Raw genomic sequence first — 20,829 nt, 5'->3', positions numbered from 1 at the left:
ATATGACTTTCGAAGAAACAGGCAAATAATTACATACGCCATTGAAGCGAAGAAAAATGGTATGAAATATAAAATTTGAAAATGTCAATTCATGTATTCAATCTTATAACGAATAATTAATACATTTGTTTATTTGTTGGTGGTTGTGTCAGTATAACATGCATATGCAGGACGATAACACTAATAATAATTCAACTTCACAACCATAACAGGAGAATATGTTTCGGAAATTATACGATAAGATATAAGTAATCATATTGAAATTTAAGAAAATCTTAATGAAACTAACAGATGATATGACTATTAAATATAATCGATATTTAGCGCAGATCCAAAGCAAAAAACAGAAAATTTTAATATTAAACTGAATTCTTACTTATTTGTCATTCCATGTTTAGAGGCTGCAAATGACATTATTTTTAGCGATGTCTTCTGCTGTCCATTCGCAACTAGATACTCCTGAAACACAAGCTACTCCAATAGCTAACCCACCACTTTGCACTAGACCAAAGGAAACACCGTTAAAAGAGTTGGTTGAAGTGAAAGTTGCTGACAAGTATCCAATGTGAGTAGATAGTGCATTGTAAAAGCACGTAACAAAACCAAAACTAACCATTGGAATCAAAATACAGATAGTATTTGTAAGACGATCAATTTAAGTATGTCATAAAACCTGGTAATTTTTATATTTGTGTGTATTTAGATGGCAAATCTCGTGTTACTGCACTTGTCAATATCCAGTTGTGAAACCCTATTTTTATGTTAAATACCATATCCTTTAATACGAAAATGCATGATTGTGGATTACACGAGAAAAAAATTGTAATTGATTCATCTGATGACGATTCCTGATTACGTGGAATTCTAGAAACTTTAAAGATATCATGATCTTCCGGCAGGCAATTTCAACAAAAAGTGCTAGATGACCATTATGACCGGGTTTGTATTAACATGAGCAACATGACGGGTGCTACATGTGGAGCAGGATTTGCTTAACCTTCAAGTTAAGCACTCGACATAATGTTATTTTTTTTCATTTCCAGAACGTCTGTAGACAATGCAATCAGTAAGTTAGACAGATACACAAGAGATTGGCTCCAAACCGCAAGAAGTTATACAAACAGTCTGTGTTACAGATACAACCCTTTTCAGTGAGATATTTTAAAAAGAATAATAAATATTAAGCAGTATTATAGTTCATTATTTAAATTATGAACTGATAAATGCAATCACTTCTTTTTACAAAATTTAATTTCTGCTCTCGCCTACATTGATGATCAGAAAAGTTTCTTCATTGCATCAAAAAAGGAATTTTTACTACTAGTAATTAGTTTGATCAATCATTGAATGGTTAAAATTCTTATTAAAAAACACAAAGGTCAATACTTATAAGGCGACCTTGATCAATAAATTAAAATCACAAATAAATTCAAAACTTCCTGTCTGCGATAGAGCATTAGAACAAATAGTCCTATTACTTTGGGAAACAAATTTATAACATTTGAATCTCTAAGTATTCCGAAACTGCAATACAGTTTGAATACATATGCATTCCTGGTGTTGTAAGAAGGCAAATAGAATGATAACGGTTGTGAATGGAATCACTGTCAAGCAGTAAAATTATGTGTGTGCATGTTTTGGATCTGCTTATGTAAAATAACATATGTATAGTAAAATAAATTTTTTTGTAGTATTATCCGCTATAGGTATATAAAGTTGGCCTGATAAAAAGTTTTTACTGAAACAACTGTAGTATTGAAAGTTATGACAAGGTAACAAATATTCCATTCAAGTATTAATTTCGAGTACAAATATATCTTTTCAGACCAAGATTTAACGAAAGTCTAGCTGGAAGACCATTTGATTTCTTTCCTAGAGCTACTGAAATAGAACCTCGCCCTACCTGGTCTCCTACATGCTCATCCTCTTCCAAGAGGTTTTACTTTCCGAGAACTGTCACACATGATGGGAAAACATGTTGGATGGTATTTCCATGGTATCAAATGCATTGTCCCTACGTTACATGCACGTGAGTAATACATAAGATGCAAAAACAAGGAGATAAATTGCTATTACAAATAAATGATCACACTAAGATGTATCTACAAATTTGTTTTTGTTCGTTTTTGGTTCATATATTAGGTCGTTTGAACCTTTTTACAGTTAATTTCTGGGTCTTTTAGAGCTGTCAATGTGGTATGGGCTTTGCACATTGTTGAAGGCCATGTGGTGACCTATAGTTGTTAATTTCTGTGCCATTTGGTCTCTTGAGGAGCATCGTCACATTGGCAGTCATACCACATCTTTCTTTTTTTTATATTTTAAAATATAGGCCTTATACTGTATTTGTTGATTTACAAATAAATTATCATTTTAATTTACTAATTACTCAACCACAAAAAATATTGGTGTTCTTTTATTCGTTTGTAAGCTCAAAAATGCAATTGGCAAATCATACCATTAAAATTATATTTTACAGAAATAAAGCTTGTTTTAGTGTAAAAGGAATAGTCAGCCGGAATGGTCCAGGAGTCACGGCTTGCAGAAGCTCTACATTGAGGTCATTTGACTATTTCATATGGTGTCTGAGGTCTGGGATTGTTCGAAGATATGTTAGATTACCTCAAACTTGTTTATGTATGACTCTGTATTGTTTAGGGTTCTAAATACCGGAATCCCCAAGTACATGTTAGCAGATATTGCAGAACAGTTTCTACAATTATGTTCCTTTTTTCACGAAACTATATTAAAACAAATATATGCAGTTTATTTTCACTCCTACTTTACTGTCGGACCTCCCAGAAAATTAGTATTCGAAAGTCAGATAAGGCTAACCACACTTAACTTAAAATAGTAATAAAATGAAAAAAGAAAAAAAGTATTAAAAAAATATTGATAGTTTTCCTTACAAATTTCTCCTTAGTGCCATTAGTGTAACTTTCATTGATAAGTAATACAATGTCTGTAAAACATACCAAATGTGTAGTTATCACTTTGTCGAAAGTATAATGGTAATCGAAATGATGTCCTGTACTACGTCAGGAATATGACAGTTATTTTTCCATTCATTTGAAGTGCTTGAGCTTTGACTATGGCAATCGATTTGAGACATTTTGTGTGTAATTTTCCTCGGAGTTCGGTATTTTTGTGATTTCAATTTTCAAAAGCTTTATCATTGTTTGTCATTACGCAATTCATTGCACCAAACGATGACATATTCTATCTTATGCTGTTGTGTGTGGAAAATGTTAGAATCAGCGATGGAGACCTACAGGAATTACATATTCTTTTTAAGAAAATTGCAACCGTAACCAACAATATACACGTTCTAAAGATATCACGCACATAGAGTAATATAGAACACAAAATATTTGTCTATAATGGTCATTTACATATACTATTCGAATATCAATCTACAGATTACCTAGATTAATAACACAAACTAAGTACTATATATACCATGGTTTTTACGAGTTAACATATTTAAACAAACGAATCCGAAGGATGAGTTTGTTTAAATATGTTAATGAGTAAAACACATGGTATATAAAATTTGTAATATAAATAAAATGATTGACAGCTTCAACATTGTTCAAGACATTCAACTAATATTGGAAATTGATCACATTACAGTTTTATCCAATGAAATGGAAGCTCGCGCAAGTCACTTTTGCGCTTCGTGTATGATCGTCTGTGTATTTCATGTAATAGAACCCCTGAATTTGCAGAAAGAAAGAAAATGATTTTTTTTTATTTTTCCGCCCCGTGTATGATTGTATCCACAGGTAATTTCATAATGACATCAGCCTGAGGTAAACAAAAATGTCGGATCCAGTGACAAGGATTAAATAATTATTCTAATGGCGGTAAGAATTGTTTTTTTTTTCTTTGTTTTCAATGTATATCATATAAATTAATGATAGTTTACAGAATTTTCATCTAATTGAAAAGCTTTTCTTCCGTTTTTTTATTAATTCGATTATTAGTTTATTTATTAAAACACAATTTTAATGATAAAACAATGTTTTTAAACAGTGGCGGATCCAGGGGCGTAGATAGTGTACGTCCCCTAATTGATCGCCCAAAAAATCATGTTTTTTTCATAGATATTTGTAGCCGGTATTTATTCCTTTTTCTATAGGTACCCCCTTTTTAAATCAACATTTAATTGAATTTTCGCAATGGAAAAATAATAGCTTTACATTTTATATTTTTCAAAACTGAAAGAAAGATATTTACTAATTGTTTTCAAAATTAATGGAGTTCGTAACAAACCTATGTAGTTTGAAAAAGGTTTCTTAAAATGTGGTACACATAATTTATTGCTTTTTCTTATAAAATGAAAACAAATGAAGATCTTGACCTTTAAGTACGTTTTCCAGTTTCCTAAATATTTTAGAGGCGGATACATTTAAAAAAAAAAGGTGGAGCTTCAGTCATGGAATAACATGAAAATGAATATGTTATACCATGGCTGAAGCTCCTTCTTTTTTCCTTTGGATTCTAGTTGAGTTGCATATTTAATTAGCAAAGTATGGTACAACATAAATGTGTATATAATATACCATGGTTTTCTCTCACCACACTTTTTAAGCAAATTATTTAATAAAAACATCAAAGGAAAAAATCCAATTTATGTTACAATGTATAATATAGAAATCGATACTGTATGACACATGGAGTTTTTAAATTCAATGTGATCAGAATGTTTTGCAATTTTCTAAACGATTAGAGAAAAGCCTTTTGTTAAACCGGACAAATGTCACATTTCTCAATATTACACGAGAACAGTTTGTGCATAGAGTCATGTTGTTCCTAGCTACAAACTAGAAATTAACTCATTTATTAAAAGCCAAATAACAACAACACTAAACTCCAAAAAAATTCAAAACGAAATAGCCATTATCCAATGTCGAAATCAAAGAAACATAAACTCTTACATTGCTACTTGGTACAGGCATTGCCTCGTGTAGAAAACGATGGATTGAACCTGGTTTCATAGCTAGCAAAACCTCTCACTTGTATGACAGTTACATAGATTGCATTATATTGACATTAATTTGTGAGAAAACAAACAGACAAATCTAAATTTATTGTAACTAAAAGGTTTTTTTCATTTACAATCTTAAAACTTTGACTTTTGGGTAGGTATTCAGATGTCTTAAGCAATCATACCCCATCTTTTTCATGTAAAAAAAGCAAACAACAACAAACCAGATGACTCGACATGGCACATATGTGAAATATGGGACTGTACACAATGTCCCCCTTGGCCTATTTACCTCGTGTGTTGTTGAAATAAAGCACATACTAAAAACATGCCGTTACCACAAATTTCTTATGTATCATATACTAGACTGAGTAGTCAATTATTTGTATAATTTTGGCTGTATCTGTAGAAAATCATTGAAAACGGAATATAGTATCCTTTTATTTACGTTGAATGTGTGTATCTAGCACAAAAAAACTAGAAACAATCTGTAACAAATCATACATATATTTTATAGGTTATTAATTTAAAACTATAGTCAGTTCTTTTAATATCGTCTTTGTTGGTTTTTACATTGAATTTGTTATCTATTATTTAAATCATAACTAAAAGGTAAAATAAAAAAAATACTGATCTTATATGCTTTGTGGGACTTTTCCGTTGGAATTAGAACTTGGGCGTTATCGTGGTATCCCGTCAAATAGACGTTTTTGTAAAGTCTGCAATGACAATGTATCCGTTGAGGACGAAAAACATTTTTTAGTTAAATGTCCTTTATATTTGTGTGAAAGAAACAATGCCTTCACTGACTTTCAGCAACGTAACAACATAGACTTTTCCGTTCTTTCTGATGACGAAATACTCATTAAATTGCTAACTACAGACTGTAAACTAGTGTCAAACTATATATTCAATATTTCAAAAATCAGAACTCAGTTACTTTCTCATTGTGATATTTAAATAATCTTGTTTTAAAATGATCTTGAAGTATTAATTTCATATCTTCTATATTAGCGCAAATTATAGATATTAATTGACAGTGCTTCGTAAGCCTTTGAAGGCTGGCTGATTGACGTTGTATTAATGTATGTAAAATAGTTGTTATATCAGGTTGCACTATAAATAAAATTATATATATATATATAGGAAAATCTATTCGGGAAGTCCATAATCACATGGCAAAATCAAATAACAAAACATATGAAAAACATCTAAATACGTATTCTTGCAAAGTTGTGGAAACAAATGGTCCTGCATGCAGTCGTATCTATAGTTTGGCATTGTACAATGTCATCCTTTTCTCCTACTGTGTATGCCGTCTTTGGGGGAACATTGGTTGATAGTAAACATGAGGAAATACATTATGTATTCATGTAAGGTAAACTTCTTTGTTTTGTGTGCTGTTAAGCTTAGTTTCGATCGGATTAGTCTGACTCTTCCTTTTCAAGTAAATATAACATTTTGTTCCTATGTTGTGCTGTTAAATCAGTATATTATACACGTTGGAAAAAAAAATGAAAGCCTATATACATGATAATCAGTTCGTCTAAGTATCTAACAGCCACGAAGACAAGAACACAATAGAGGAAGTGTTAACACATACATACCCACATATGAAAACATTACTATATTGGAAGATACAAGCCACTTGCAAATATTTAAACAAACATAAAGCATAAGGGACATATGTATTATATACAAAATTATAGGAATCATCAATAGCTTCTGAAATATTATCCGAACTTATCTTTTTTAAAGGCCCCGTTGACCAAGGCTAATTTACTACCTGAATGAAAATGAAAACAAATGATTATGTAAAGTATTGAACATATCATATCAAACACATAGAAAGTAATTCTATCGTGACCGATTTGCCAATATGACTTAAAAAAAGGGCGGTCCTGTAGATTACAACTGATTCTCACAAGAATCGATGATAAAGAGAAAATAGATTTTATCCTTTGAGACTTGTCAACGGTCTTTGACAAAGTCCCACATGAGCAATTATTGTATAAGATCGATCATTATGGCACAAGGAGGACAAGAAGAAAATTACTGACAAACTTCCTTGAAGGAAAAAAGCAATGTGTACATCTAGAAGGAAAATCATTTGAAAGTTAGCCGGTGCAGTCTTGAGTCCGAAAGGAGCGTGCTTAGTCCTGTAACGACACAGTGTATATTCGTCATGTTTTTTACAGTAGTACACGTAAAACTGATTGCCACACATTTATAGTCAATAACAACAACCGTAAGGGGGCACACAGAATGATTCTTCATTTATTGTGCTAGCATATTAACAAAGAACAGCAGTATATCATAATTCGTTTTTCCCAGAGTATAAAATGGACTGTGCACAACAAAGGAAGACGAATGGATGGATACGCATAACCATTGCTGAAAGCAAGTTATGATAAGTCTTGGAAAAAAACATTGCGTTTGAAAAATATTCTGTTTATTTATCCTTAAAAAAGTATAGCGCGAGAAAGGACTAGAGACAGGCTGTTAACACTCAACAAGTTAAGATTAACTAAGTCTTGTTTGTTAATACATGTATTATAATACAGATAGTTTTGCTTACAATAAACTTGCCGTTTTGGATTCCATTGCGTTGGTATACGTGACACAAGTTCGTTTTATAATAATTGAGATTAACGTCAATGCATACAGTGTTGCTGCAGTATTTTTTAATATGCAGTTTTTGCTGACCTTACATAGAATATTAACCTGAACTGAAGAATTATTTGCATGAATCACTGCCACACCTAAGAAGTTTAGGCGCGCAAATTAATTGTTGTTTTCCTTATCATGTTAGGCTGATTACCTTTTACACGTTACTTTACGTCTAATTGTTAATATGAAAGGAACAAAGTATGTAATTTTTATTGAGTTGTTTCCCCAATTCATGTTTACATTTGATATATTTTCATTAGTAAGATTGTTTGTCAATATACTGTGGAGGCATCTGTTTCAATAAATCCCCAATTTAAAGATTTCGGATGTCGTCACAGGGATAAACTTCATGCAAGTACTTTAAAACTAAATGCGTTGCAATTTTTTTGTCATTTTCAATTTTGTGACCGGGCATTCATTATTGTGGAGGCAATACTCTTAATAAAGTAACATGGTAAGAATATATTATTACTCCTTAGCTAAAATACGACCATCTTTCTAATTAACAAATGATGAAGATAAAATATAAGTGATATTCAAAATGATATAAAATTGTAAGAAAATAGCTAAAATCAAAATAATTCTAATAAACTAGAAAAAGATTGCATTTAGGAAATTTTAACATAACTTTTAAGAGACTTTTTTATTAATTTTTTTCGGAAACAAAGGATTTTTGTATCATAGGAATAGATAACCTTAATCGTATTTTGGGGATTTTGGGTCCTTAATGTTGTTCAACTTTATACTTGTTTGGCTATTTAATTATTTCGATCTGAGCGTTACTGGTGGGTCTAAAGTAGACGAAAAACGTGTCTGGCGTATCAAATTATAATTCTGGTACCTTTGATAACTATTTAAAATTGAACGGACAGAAACGTCTTGTTTTTTGTCAGTTCATATTTTTTTTAAATTTTTTTTATGAAATGCAGTTGAGGATTATATTATATCATTTTCAAAACTTACTTTAAATTTTAAAGTATTTATTTAAATCAGTTAAAAAGATACTTATGCTTAAGACGAAATGTGAAAAAAGCCTTATTTTGTTATCGGAAGACAATTCTTCAGATAACAAACTTTATTACAATACTTGTGTAATTATCTTAAATTATATCGTAAGAACATATAATTCATGTGTACTATTTTTCCTGATTTTTCCTTTTAGCAGGTTCCACATATGATATTGATACTGGTAGTGTGTGTTGTTTCAGTTCAATCAAACACTTACCATCCCCCACCTCGCCATTTCGTACCACGTGTGCCACCTCCACATCTTCTTCCTCCTCACCTCCAACATCTTCTCCCTCCCCATCTCCAACAAGGGCCACCTCACAATTCTCTGCCTCCCCATCTCCAACCAGTAGCGCCTCATCATCCTCTTCCTCCTCATCTTCTTCCTCCCCATCTACAACAGGTGCCACCTCACCATCAACTGCCTCCCCATCTTCAACCATTACCTCCTCACAAGCTTCTCCCTCCTCATCTACAACAATTACCTCTTCATCACCCTCTTCCTCCCCACCTCCAACCAGTTCCACCTCACCATGACCAACCCTTACCGCCTCACCAGTATCTGCGACACCCACAACCCGTCAAAGCTCCACAGCCTGTAGGTCGATGTGTTCCACCAAGAGATGAAACCGTTACAAAATTGAGTGATGTCCAGCTAGTCGGAAAATATCCTGCGTATGTACTGATATGCCTTTGTTTCAACTTACACAGCAAACTGGGAAAATGAAAACACAAACCCAGACATATAATTCAACTGTTTTCTGTGTGTGCTTGTATTAGATTTGACTCATATATATTAAGATATGTTACAAATACGTTTACGTACAATAATCTAAAAGTAGGGATAAAAAGTTTTGATTGATCAATTGACCTAAGATCTCTAATGTTTGTCTCGAGATTCCGAAGTGTCTTGGGTCTGACTATTTGCATTTTACTGTTTATCCAATAACAACATGGTATATATATTTGTAAATAGCGATAAAGACTGTTCGGCTTGAATTCTGAATATTGTGTCATGTTTTCTAGCAGACTTTATATAATTGAAGTATTGTTAAACACGTCCACCCATTTGTCAGAACATAAAAAAACTGTTTTATCTATGATCCTTCATCTGTTGCAGTTTGATAGGCAAAATTATAATACATAAAAAACAAATTTGATCGAATGGAGCAACTTAATGTGAAAATATACCTGAGGGAAGTTAACTCTTTAAAAGTCAACTGTTGTGAACGTTTTAATCAAATATTCTATAATTCAAGAGGAATCAAGCTTCACAATTATCAAAATTAGTGTAAAACTTTGTCGAACTGCAATTTCAAAAAAAAAATCTAGTAAATGATATGGTTTAAATTTGCTGCAGTTTTATATTTTTTGCAATATTTTGTAAAAATTAAACGAATATTAAACAAGCCAAATCTTTTTTAGTCACGGTGTTGGTACGACTTAGATTGGAGTGGAAGATTAATCTACATTTTAAACTTCAATTTCTAAAATTGTTTGACATTGATGATAAATGAATACTTTATTCAAATTTACACAATATACATGCATATATATTTAGAATAACAGTTTTTCTCTGATTTTAGTACCGATATTTCAAGATATTTGCGAAAGTCCAGTAGACATTTCAACAGACACGTGTCACAAGCAAGACGAACAGCTTCATGTCACTGTAATCGACACAAAGCCAAGTAAGTAATCATAATACTTATACATGTACATAAAATTATATTCTACATACTTTGTTATTTTTAATTTCACAAATAGGTGTTTGTGTTACAGTATGCTTGACAAAATACGCCGGAAAATAAATAATAAAAAACAAAAAATGGAGAAGCCCTACGTTTTATAAATATGAGCTGTTGGGATGTATAGCACGACGGGCCAAATTACTAAAAAAAAAGTTTGGGAAAAATAAAATGAAAATGGGCACGTGGTTTGTACAATATCAGTATTTGTTATAAATTTGTCCACATAATTTGAGAAACAAGTAATACTCTAGCACATTTTCATGATTAAACACTGAAAACATATGTAGTTATGTAAAGAGAAGTTCCTTGCAATCGCGATTTCTAAAGCTATATTTGGTCAAGTTTAGAAAAATATTTTTGATAAAAACTATTTTAATGGACGCTTTTTGAACATAGAATAAATAATATTACATAACATATTTTAAAAATTTTGCAAACTAGATACTCATAATGAAGAGTTATAATTGCATCAATCGGCTTCGTTGGACGAATGGTCTAACTCATCAAACTACTAGATAAAAAGACTGTCAATACTGACGTGATGATTTCGAATCATGCAAGTGATAGGCAGGTGCATTAAGAACTAGGCTATCTCAATTCAATATAGCTAGGATAGTCAGTTTTTTCTAACGAAGGTCGGTGGTTTCTCCAACTTCTTTCACTAACAAAAACTTAGTCATATTTTTTTTCCGCGCATGTACGACAAGGATTAAATGAAATTTATTTAATACAGCTGTTATTTAATTATACCTGATATCAGTTTTTTATATATTTCAGGTCTTCTCATGGTTCATATGGTGCACCACCACCTCCTCCCCAACACACGTCTACACAATGGATTGATACCTGTCCTGCTGTTCAAAATCTATTCTTTTTCCCCAAATCCACTGAATTCCACGGACATCATTGTTGGATCTTACGACCATGGGTTAGACAATCAGGTGGATGTCCATTCGTTGGTTGTCAGTAAGTATGTCGGGTAACATATTCTCACTACACTTAACTCTACGTTTAATTGTAGCGCTTTTAATCAGGGGAGAAAACTAACATATGTGATAGTTTGGAAGGCACATTTGATAATGAACGTGAGGCGGGAAACAATAAAGGGAAATAACCAATCAATAACTATACGTGTACATACGACCTATGGAGTAAGAGAAATATTACAAATCAATTCAGGTAACAATCAATACAATACACTGTCCGGTAGTTTATAAACATTACTTGCTTACAAAAGTCTGGTATGCAGATGGTCAATAAAAAAACTACTCACCAAAGTCCGAAAGACAACAAGTGTTTAGATATCAAATGAACATCTGACCATTAAAAACATAGAAAACCACTAAAGTATAGAAATTAGTTCTCAGTCAAAAACTTATAAGTTACATCTAACAACAGAAAAATTGACTCTAAAGGTTTTGCAAGTTGTTAGTTGTTGTTGTTTTTTCTCCTTTTTGGAAAGGGGGGGGGGGAGTGTTTACACGGAAACAGGGGAATTGTATATGTCTTCATGACACGAAACTCAGACCAAATGGTAAAGCGTTTCCTTCAAATATTGTTGGCTGTTTGTTCTTTGAACTGATCATAATGACGGTTTACATATTGCGTTACGTAAATCCTTATATTTAGTTTCAATATTTCACCATAATTGCAATTGTTGGATGTTTTTATTAAATGAGCACGGAGCAATATAGCAACACCTCACCGAACGTTAAACACAGTCGTTCATACATCCAATTAAAACCAGCGAATAAACATCAGTATATATGTTAATTATGTACATTGTAACTTGTGAACATGAATTAACTACGTAGTCTGGCCAGGTCTGGGGATTTTATAGTTTACTTTGCATAAACTGGGGAACATTAATGTGACTTTTTGATTATTTTACAGACAAAGGAGTTGTCTTGGAGTGACAGCTGTATCAGAACATGTCTTCCCCGGAATAAAGGCTTGCAGGCAAACTAATTTCAAGACCATGGTTTATTATATTTGGTGTCCAAAACTTGGTCAGTTAATTCGTCAATATAAACGTCTACCACAATGCTGTTCCTGTATGGTTCTGAGATGTTAGACAAAGTACTATCAGTATTAATAAAGAGAATTGTCGTAATGGTTTTTATATTTTATCTTGCATTTATTTAATCCAGTACCTTGATAGCTTAATGTACAGATGCATATAAAGTATGCTTTTTAAGGTGTTAATCTAAACAAATGAAAAGTTACAGACTGAACTAGTTAATTCTCAAAATGAACAAAGAAACTATAATCATACCACCGTCGACAAAAAGTGTATCAGGACATACAGGAAGTGACAAATAAAATAAAAAAACAAATTCTAGGAGAAAACACTAGATGTACCACTTTAAATGCTTCGGAAGCGTAGAAGCGTAACACATACTTTTTTTTATGTTTCTTCATATATTTTGCGATATAACGCAAACCTTTGCGAAATATAAAAAAAAGCAAACATGCATGTATGCGATATAACACAAACCTTTGCGAAATTCCACAAACTCCATTATAAACTGCAAGAACAATAATTACCTTTCTACAAATCTGCGATTGCTTAATGCAAATCATACAGTTCTGTCATCTGTTGTGTATGAAAGTGTGAGCTTTATTGAAGATAAAATGTATGTATGTATTTAAAAAAAATAATTTAGTATTTAATTTATTGTTTGTTAGCTTTATGGTGGTTTCAATTAGATTTCGGTTATTTCTTATTGATAAATGACAAGTTCGACTGTGTTATGTGTTATAAATGTTACTGCTCTATCATGAAATGCCATTCGACTCAACTCGGCCGATTCCGTACCCTCATAGAATGAGAGTAGCGGATCTATCGAGGATTGCCGAGTGCATAAATTATAAAATCAAATAAAGGGAAACCACTCTATTCCCCTTTTTTCAAAATATTACAAAGGAACAATTAAACTTAGACCGTTAGATAAGGTCGTTAGTTTTTTGAAAGGTTTAACATTGTCACTAAGGGACCTTTTGTAGCTGACTTTGTGGTATGGGCTTTGCTCATTGTTGAAGGCCTATAGTTGGTAATTTCTGTGTCATTTTGGTCTCTTGTGGAGAGTTGTCTCGCTAATGTTGGCAATCATACCACATATTTTTCTTTTCTTTTTTTTTCTTTCTTTTTTTTTTTATATTAAACGATATTATGTTATCACAACAAAATGTGAATTACTGAACACATATGTTGGGGTTTGACGGGAAAAGTTGTCGTTAATATTAGCTAAAAACCTCGATGACATTGAAAAACTAGAAAATGAAGGGATCGATAACAAACGAAGTGTACCATATAACATGATTACGCACATAAATATTTTCGTTTTGTTCTTGAAATGTTTGCGTCTTCAATTACACAAAGCATGCAAAATTTAACAACTTTAATACATCATTTAATTATAAATAGTCAATTGTCTATGACATTAAAATGGCAAGTGTTAGTACACCAAAAACAAGAACAATCATGATGATACTGAGACAAAACGCTCTTCTTCGAAGACTCTGTATTGTTTTGATGTAGTCGTTTAAATTTTCTGTCTGTAACAAAATAAACATATTTTCATTAAAAAAAATCATCGATTTAGAATTTCGATATTGTAATTAAAACATACACTTTTTGAAATTATGTCTGCACCTGTCCTAATTCAGGAATCTGATGTACAGTAGTTGTCGTCTGTTTATTTAGTTCATACGTGTTTCTCGTTTCTCGATTTTATATATATTAGACCGTTGGTTTTCTCGTTTGAATGGTTTTACACTATTATTTTTTATGGCCCTTTATAGCTTGCTGTTTGGTGTTGAAGACCGTACCTTGACCTACATGTATAATGGTTTACTTTAATAAATTGTTACCTGGATATGGAGAGCTGTCTCATTGGCACTCTTACCATATCTTCATATATATCTATACGTTTTGAAATTTGTTTTCAATTTGAACATAACGTACATAGAGCTGCCGTTCTCCGAATAAAATTTAAAAAAAACACCGTTAAAATACAAATAAGTCATGTTACACCATTCTTGGCGGATCTTGTTTACTTTTTTAATCTCAGACACATACTATATATATAATGCCATAACAATAAACCATACATGTAAATATCAACTGCAAGAAAGTTGCGTGCCGTGACGTGTATTTCTTATTTTTTACAACAAAAACAAGCTATGATCGTCTAGTCAGTTTGTCTAAACTGATTATTGGAAACTTAATTATAGAACTGCGATCAAATTATAATTGTAGAATGGTCGGATGTTGCTTAATTATCTGCTTAAAAATAGCATGGCATATCTTACAATATCTAATGTAACTGACATTTTTAATGTCGTTTGTCGGGCGGCTGGCGCGAGTATGTGTGTGTGTTTGTTTGTGTGTTAGTTTTCATGTATAAATCATGGTAAATAAGAAAACAATAACAACCTGATTGACTACAACTGATGGAACAGCTACAACTTGGCTAGTAGCCGGGTTAAAACGCATGTCAACAGTTGGTCTTGGTTGTACACAGGGTTGATATACCGGTCTCTGTCCAGCAGCATAACCAGAATAATTATAGTTTTGATAGCTATGGACTTGACTTGGCATAATTCCTTGGTACTGATAAACACCATTCGAAAACCCCGTCTGGAAAGGTCTATGAACTATACATTTCTCCATGTGTGGTTTCCATCCACATGATTGACATGTATAAATAGTTGCAATGAATGGTTCGTTTTCATCTGACTGTTCGTCGGATATTTCGTATTCGTCACCAAAATCTGACGTTGCGTCAGCATCAGCAGGATGACCGGAATGTTGCGGACTGCTTCGTACATTTCCGTCCATTGCAGGCCTAGGGAGTATAGATTCAGTTATATCTAGTGTTTTATCTGTACCATTAGATTTAATGTCCATTTGTTCGTTTTCTGATTTCAAATATTTCTCAGTTCTCTGCTGATTTTGTTCCGGTTTTCCAGACTGTAATGAGTCATTATCCGATGCATTATCATTGCTGTCAGGTGGAAAAGATGTGCCACATTTGGAAACATTGTCTCGATTCTGAGTGTCATCAGACAATGCAGTATCATGTGTGGATTTCGTGTTTTCATTTTCTGTTTTATCTCGCTTTGCTTGTTCCTGTTCGTCAACATCTTGGCCCAGTTGATTCTCCATTTAACTATCACAAAGCTAGAAAATGGAGTAAAAAATATTAATTCAATTTTACTTAGAATCTATGCATATTGTTGATGTTAGTTTTGGAAAGTAGACATTAATCAAAGTTGACTATTACCTTTGAAGCACATATCTTAAGCAACATGACCTATTATAAACTTACTACACACATTTACGAGTGATGCCAAACATGTAGAAGGTTAACTTTTCTTGAGACAGTAATTTAATCAAATTTCAAGACATAAAAGACAATCATTTTCCGCAAATAATGCTCAATGCTCTTTTATGGTATATTCTTTACCAAGAATAATAATATCGGCATTCACCTCTAAAGCTAACAAACATTTAAACATACTTATTTAGAAAGGATTTTACTGGTAGTTACAATACAGTGTACATTGACAATGACATATTTTGGTATTGGTGTTGATTTTCTTATAAGGTCTTTGCATCGGAACTACACACATTTATTCTAAAAAAAAAAGTTTGTTTGCATGGTATGGGTTATTTTCCTCTCATATATTTTATGATGATGTGATACTACCTCCAACGTGAATGATTGTGCTTGATTTTTATATGATGAATATATAATCTTTCAATCAGTTTAATTGAAGTCTTGAGCTGGAATGTCAATAGCAGACTATTCTGCTGCTAGGAGGTCTTTGTCTGTTTATGAGTCATTGTCATTTTGTAGTTTCTTTTGTAAACTATTCTGACATCGGAATCGGCCTTTTTTTAAACTGAGCTTTACTGTGCGTATTGCCGTGTGTTTCTTTATTCTAAATTGGCTAGATGTACATGTATAGGGGAGGGTTAAGATCTCACAAATATAAAAAAGAAGATGTTGTATAATTGTCAATAAGACAACTCTCCACAAGAGACTAAATGACACAGATAATAAACAACTATAGGTCACCGTTGGACCTTCAACAATGAGCAAAGCCTTTACTACATAGTCAGCTATAAAAGGCCCCGGAATGACAATGTAAAATATTTCAAACGAGAAAACTAACGGCCCAATTTATATACAACAATTGAACGAAAAACAAATATGTAACCCATAAACAAACGACAACCACTTAGTTACAGGCTCCTGACTTGGGTCAGGCACATACATATAGAATGAGCCTGGGTTAAACATGATAGCGGGATCACAACCCTCCTCTTACCTGGGACAGTGGTATAACAGTACAACATAAGAACGAACTATAAAAATCAGTTGAAAAAGGCTTAAGTCCTGAGATGGACAAAAATACAAGTGGACGTAGACACGTACTTGTACATCCTAACAACAAAAAGACACTATGTTCAGATCAGAGAGTACTCGCAGTTTACTGACAGCTAGACGTGCAAAGCCTCCAAAACATGTTTTAACCACACCGCATTGTCGCGCCTGTCCCCAGTCAGAAGCATCTAGCATGATTTAGTCTTGTAAGTTTTTATTTTTATTTTAGTTAATGTAAATGTGTGATTTTCTCTATACACTGAAGACTGGTGGTCTTCGGCTGTTACTGTATCTGCTCGTGCTGTTGTCTTTTTCATAATTATTACCAGTTTCCATAATGATTCTTAATTTCATCAAAGATTCTTCAGTTTGTCAGTACGTCGCATTTTAAAAGTGAAAATGATATTTTCAAATAAACGAGTCTTTTACTCATATTATATATATTCTCATGATAATTGAAGATCTTAATTATTATGTTATGCGCGAATCAAAACAATAATTGCGTATAAAACAAAAAATCATATTGGGGAAAAACAAATTCATCACTATCTTCAAAAGAAATACTAATGTTTTTTTACAATTTAATGAGCTGAAAAAGTAAATCTTATTTGATGTTTTGTTTATAATTCGCAATTATTCTCGTCATTATCTTTAAGTTAATAATTGAGTGTTGACATAAATCGCTTCAACGGCAAAAGAAATTTCTGCAAAATCGATATCAAGCGTGTTAATGTATCTTTTTTTGTGTGTTTTCATCAACTGCGTGTTCATTAATAAAACTTAGCCATGCATGAATCGGAGCCAATGCAAAATTTTGTATTCCACAAAAAAGTGTATTCAACTTTCCGATATATGTAATTATCGGTTTTATCATGAAATATTTGCAACTTAACATTATAAAATATTAATGATTTTAATTGTTACGTTTAGACTTTGTTTACATGCTGGAATTTCAAATCGAAAATTCTCGATCGATATTAAAATGAAACCTTATAAAATATGTAAATCCAGATAAAACATTTTACATTATCTATAATACTCATTCATATAACATTTTCCGTAAGATGTTTTAAGAGAAAATACATGATCCTAACAATGTATTATATACTGTCAACTTTTAAAGTAAAATATTATAATTATCTGCTAATTACCTACCTGTCTCGCTCCTGTCCCTCGACCTAGGAGTATATCATCTGACATCATTTAGAACATCAACTATTCATGTTGATATTGTATTTCAAGAACCGTGAACCGGAAAAAATAAACAATATCATAATATAGAGGAATTTGATAGAAATATCGGCAATCAATACTGGCAACGGAATTATCAAAGGGAGACAAGCTAACTCCAATGAAGCGATGTGTAATTCCATAACGACTTCATGTTATGTTAATTAATGATCTAGCATACAAGTTTAAGGCTTAACAAAATTTGATTGATTAATTCATTTGACTGCAGACTGTTTCATATAAGGTCCAGTGGCAAATATGTCATGTATGTTTGGGACGATAAATGTAAAATTATAAGAGTGAATGTTCTAAAAAATCTATTTGAAATATCTATCAATTTACATATCCATGCATCAATATTTACTAATAAATTGATAAATTGTTCAAATACAATACAACTGAAAAACATTTTTTAATGTTAGGTGTAAATAGGTACCAGGGGTGAGGCTTATGATTTGATACGTCAGACGCGCGTTATGTCTGCATAAGACTCACCAGTGACGCTCAGATAAAAAAGTTAGAAAGCCAAACAAGCATAAAGTTGATGAGCATCGAGGACCCAAATTCCAAAATTGTTTCTATATTGCTGTTTTATATAAAAGAAGAATAGAATGGTATGATTGCCAATGAGACAACTTGCAACAAAAGACCAAATAACATAGAAGTTAATAACTATAGGTTATCATACAGCGTTCAACAATGTGCACCACCCATTCTGCATTTTCATCTATAAAAGTTCCCGATTTATCAAATGTAAAACATGCATATCTGCATGTCTAGTAATAAATTTAGGTAAATGTTAAATTGTGCTGAATTGGGATCTGTTAAAGTGTCTGTTCAAGTATATTACGGCCTTTGGCATGGCATCTTACATTCTAAGCTTGTTTTAATAGGTACATGTATCTTTATTTTGAGTTGTCGGATATATTTTCCACTACCTGCATTTATAACGAATTTTCAAGACAATCACAATTTTGCAGGTACGCAAATTAGATTATTGCCGGTTTTTACTTAATATTTGCATTGACACGCTGCCAATAAAATACGAATGTCATTAAAAAATACTTGCATCTTCGAAGTATTGCATCTGAAGACAGGCATTCTATTGAGATGTACATTGTAATATCCTGTCTCATTTAGTCCTGCATATAATATACTGCAAAGGGCTATATGCCTCAATAGCAGATCGATAGCCAGTCCTGTCTATATATAGTACTAAATACTTACGAATATCCGTCGCAGTCATCTACATGTAGCTCTGAACCTCTGTAGGTCGTACCACACTCTATTGTGAAAGAATAGAATGCAATATCGGTCAAGATGCAAAACTGATTATTATTTGGAAATGCTATACTTTTAAGGCATATTTATGAAAGAAGATCAGTAACATGTTAGTAAAATTAATAAAAGATATATAGGAAGATGTGGTGTGAGTGCCAATGAGACAACTCTCCATCCAAATAACAATTTATAAAAGTAAACCATTATAGATCAATGTACGGCCTTCAACACAGAGCCTTGGCTTACACCGAACAACACGCTATAAAGGGCCCCAAAAATTACTAGTGTAAAACCATTCAAACGTAAATCCAACGGTCTCCAAACAAAATCTGAACAACACGGACCAAAGAAAGACGACTAAATTAACAGTTCAATTCCTACTAGAGGTAAAATAGTACGGTGACCAAGTAAGGTAAAGTCGCTTATTTTAGGAGTTTAATTGTCATTCGGACTATACGGCTATAAATCACAATATTTGTAGTTCAAAGGTTAAGCTAAACATTTTGACTTGTCGTCAAAAAATCGTATGGTGCAATTTTTGTAAAATGGGCTTTAAGTACGTTAGTTTACTTTGAAAAAAAAATAGACTTTGAAAAGTTTTGAGGCCTACATTACAAAAGAACATCCTTGATTTGATTTCTGATATCATATACATTGTTGTAACACCTTATTTTAACGATTTCACATAAAGTTAAGCAAAATTAATCCGTTATTAAAGAGTTTTTGTAAAAATTTAACAATACGAATATTTTGCATTTAATAGAGTACGTTTCATTTCAATTTCATCTTTTGTTTTTACGTAAAATTTGTAAATTTATCAACATTTATATCATATTTCACACCTTTATTAATCAATAATATAAAATTCATTTATCTCAAAAACATAATGTCAGCAATGAAGTCAGACACAAGGCCTAACGCGCATATGACGGAGCTATTCGAAGCTCATATACAGCCTCTTATATAGATACATATAAGCAATGTGGGGGTGCTGTATCACTTACATTCAAATACTTGGATATGTTCCTTGAAGCCGTAGACATTTTACTGCCAAATGTAAGAGCAGAACGATATGGTAATTATTTGACATCGTCTTCTCAAATATAACCATATGTTTTGGTAACCAAATGTAACTATTATTGAAGGTGGATGCCAGTTTACATATTCGATATGCTACCACTTTTTTGAGAATATTTGATCACCTTTTATAGATGGAGACTTTGCTATTACACAGACTCTTGGATATTTTTAAGGTATATGGACCGACATGACAACATAAAAGACCGTTATAAAAACATCAAGGGAATCAGGTGTCAATGTAGGCATAACAAACAGAAGTCTGCGCTTATAAGATGGAGCTTTAGTAGTCATTTCCTATAATCTTTTAGTCGTGTAATGCTGGAAGTGGCTGGAATTGCTGCAAAAATGCAAAATTCATACGAGGAAACAAAACCAACAACAATAAAAGAGATAAGAACATGGTATTGTCACTGTGAACCATCTA

General features: G+C 32.3%; 2 protein-coding genes and 1 long non-coding RNA gene across 3 annotated transcripts; 2 read left to right on the top strand and 1 right to left on the bottom strand.

Annotated features, from left to right (window-relative positions):
• The first annotated feature begins 1,043 nt into the window (after positions 1-1,043).
• On the top strand, positions 1,044-2,029 carry LOC134683865 (uncharacterized). The gene is made up of 2 exons (XR_010101099.1): positions 1,044-1,151; positions 1,826-2,029. It is a non-coding gene; the product is annotated as an uncharacterized LOC134683865 (long non-coding RNA).
• Positions 2,030-8,025: 5,996 nt separating this feature from the next.
• On the top strand, positions 8,026-12,535 carry LOC134683864 (uncharacterized). The gene is made up of 5 exons (XM_063543172.1): positions 8,026-8,114; positions 8,823-9,343; positions 10,255-10,359; positions 11,197-11,385; positions 12,313-12,535. The coding sequence occupies exons 1-5, from the start codon at positions 8,112-8,114 to the stop codon at positions 12,491-12,493; spliced, it is 999 nt and encodes a 332-aa protein (XP_063399242.1). The 5' UTR covers positions 8,026-8,111; the 3' UTR covers positions 12,494-12,535.
• A 1,319-nt stretch (positions 12,536-13,854) lies between these two features.
• LOC134684594 (uncharacterized) lies at positions 13,855-18,110 on the bottom strand. The gene is made up of 3 exons (XM_063543891.1): positions 17,970-18,110; positions 14,858-15,604; positions 13,855-13,977 (listed from the first exon to the last, which is right to left on the bottom strand). The coding sequence occupies exons 2-3, from the start codon at positions 15,587-15,589 to the stop codon at positions 13,855-13,857; spliced, it is 855 nt and encodes a 284-aa protein (XP_063399961.1). The 5' UTR covers positions 15,590-15,604; positions 17,970-18,110.
• Between the last annotated feature and the right edge of the window lie 2,719 nt (positions 18,111-20,829).

This window comes from Mytilus trossulus, chromosome 9, assembly GCF_036588685.1.
Source record: "Mytilus trossulus isolate FHL-02 chromosome 9, PNRI_Mtr1.1.1.hap1, whole genome shotgun sequence".
NCBI classification, from domain to species: domain Eukaryota; kingdom Metazoa; phylum Mollusca; class Bivalvia; order Mytilida; family Mytilidae; genus Mytilus; species Mytilus trossulus.
This window is presented reverse-complemented; position numbering and strand designations above follow the sequence as displayed.

What these genes read in the sequence shown, in the direction of transcription:
- LOC134683864 (XM_063543172.1), top strand. An exon ending in TGTAATCGACACAAAGCCAA is followed by an intron (nt 10,360 to 11,196) that starts GTAAGTAATCAT and finishes TATATATTTCAG; the next exon opens with GTCTTCTCATGGTTCATATG. An exon ending in TGTCCATTCGTTGGTTGTCA is followed by an intron (nt 11,386 to 12,312) that starts GTAAGTATGTCG and finishes ATTATTTTACAG; the next exon opens with ACAAAGGAGTTGTCTTGGAG.
- LOC134684594 (XM_063543891.1), bottom strand. Translation starts at nt 15,589, where the DNA reads ATGGAGAATCAACTGGGCCAAGATGTTGACGAACAGGAACAAGCAAAG. An exon ending in CATCAGTTGTAGTCAATCAG is followed by an intron (nt 13,978 to 14,857) that starts GTTGTTATTGTT and finishes ATTTTGTTACAG; the next exon opens with ACAGAAAATTTAAACGACTA.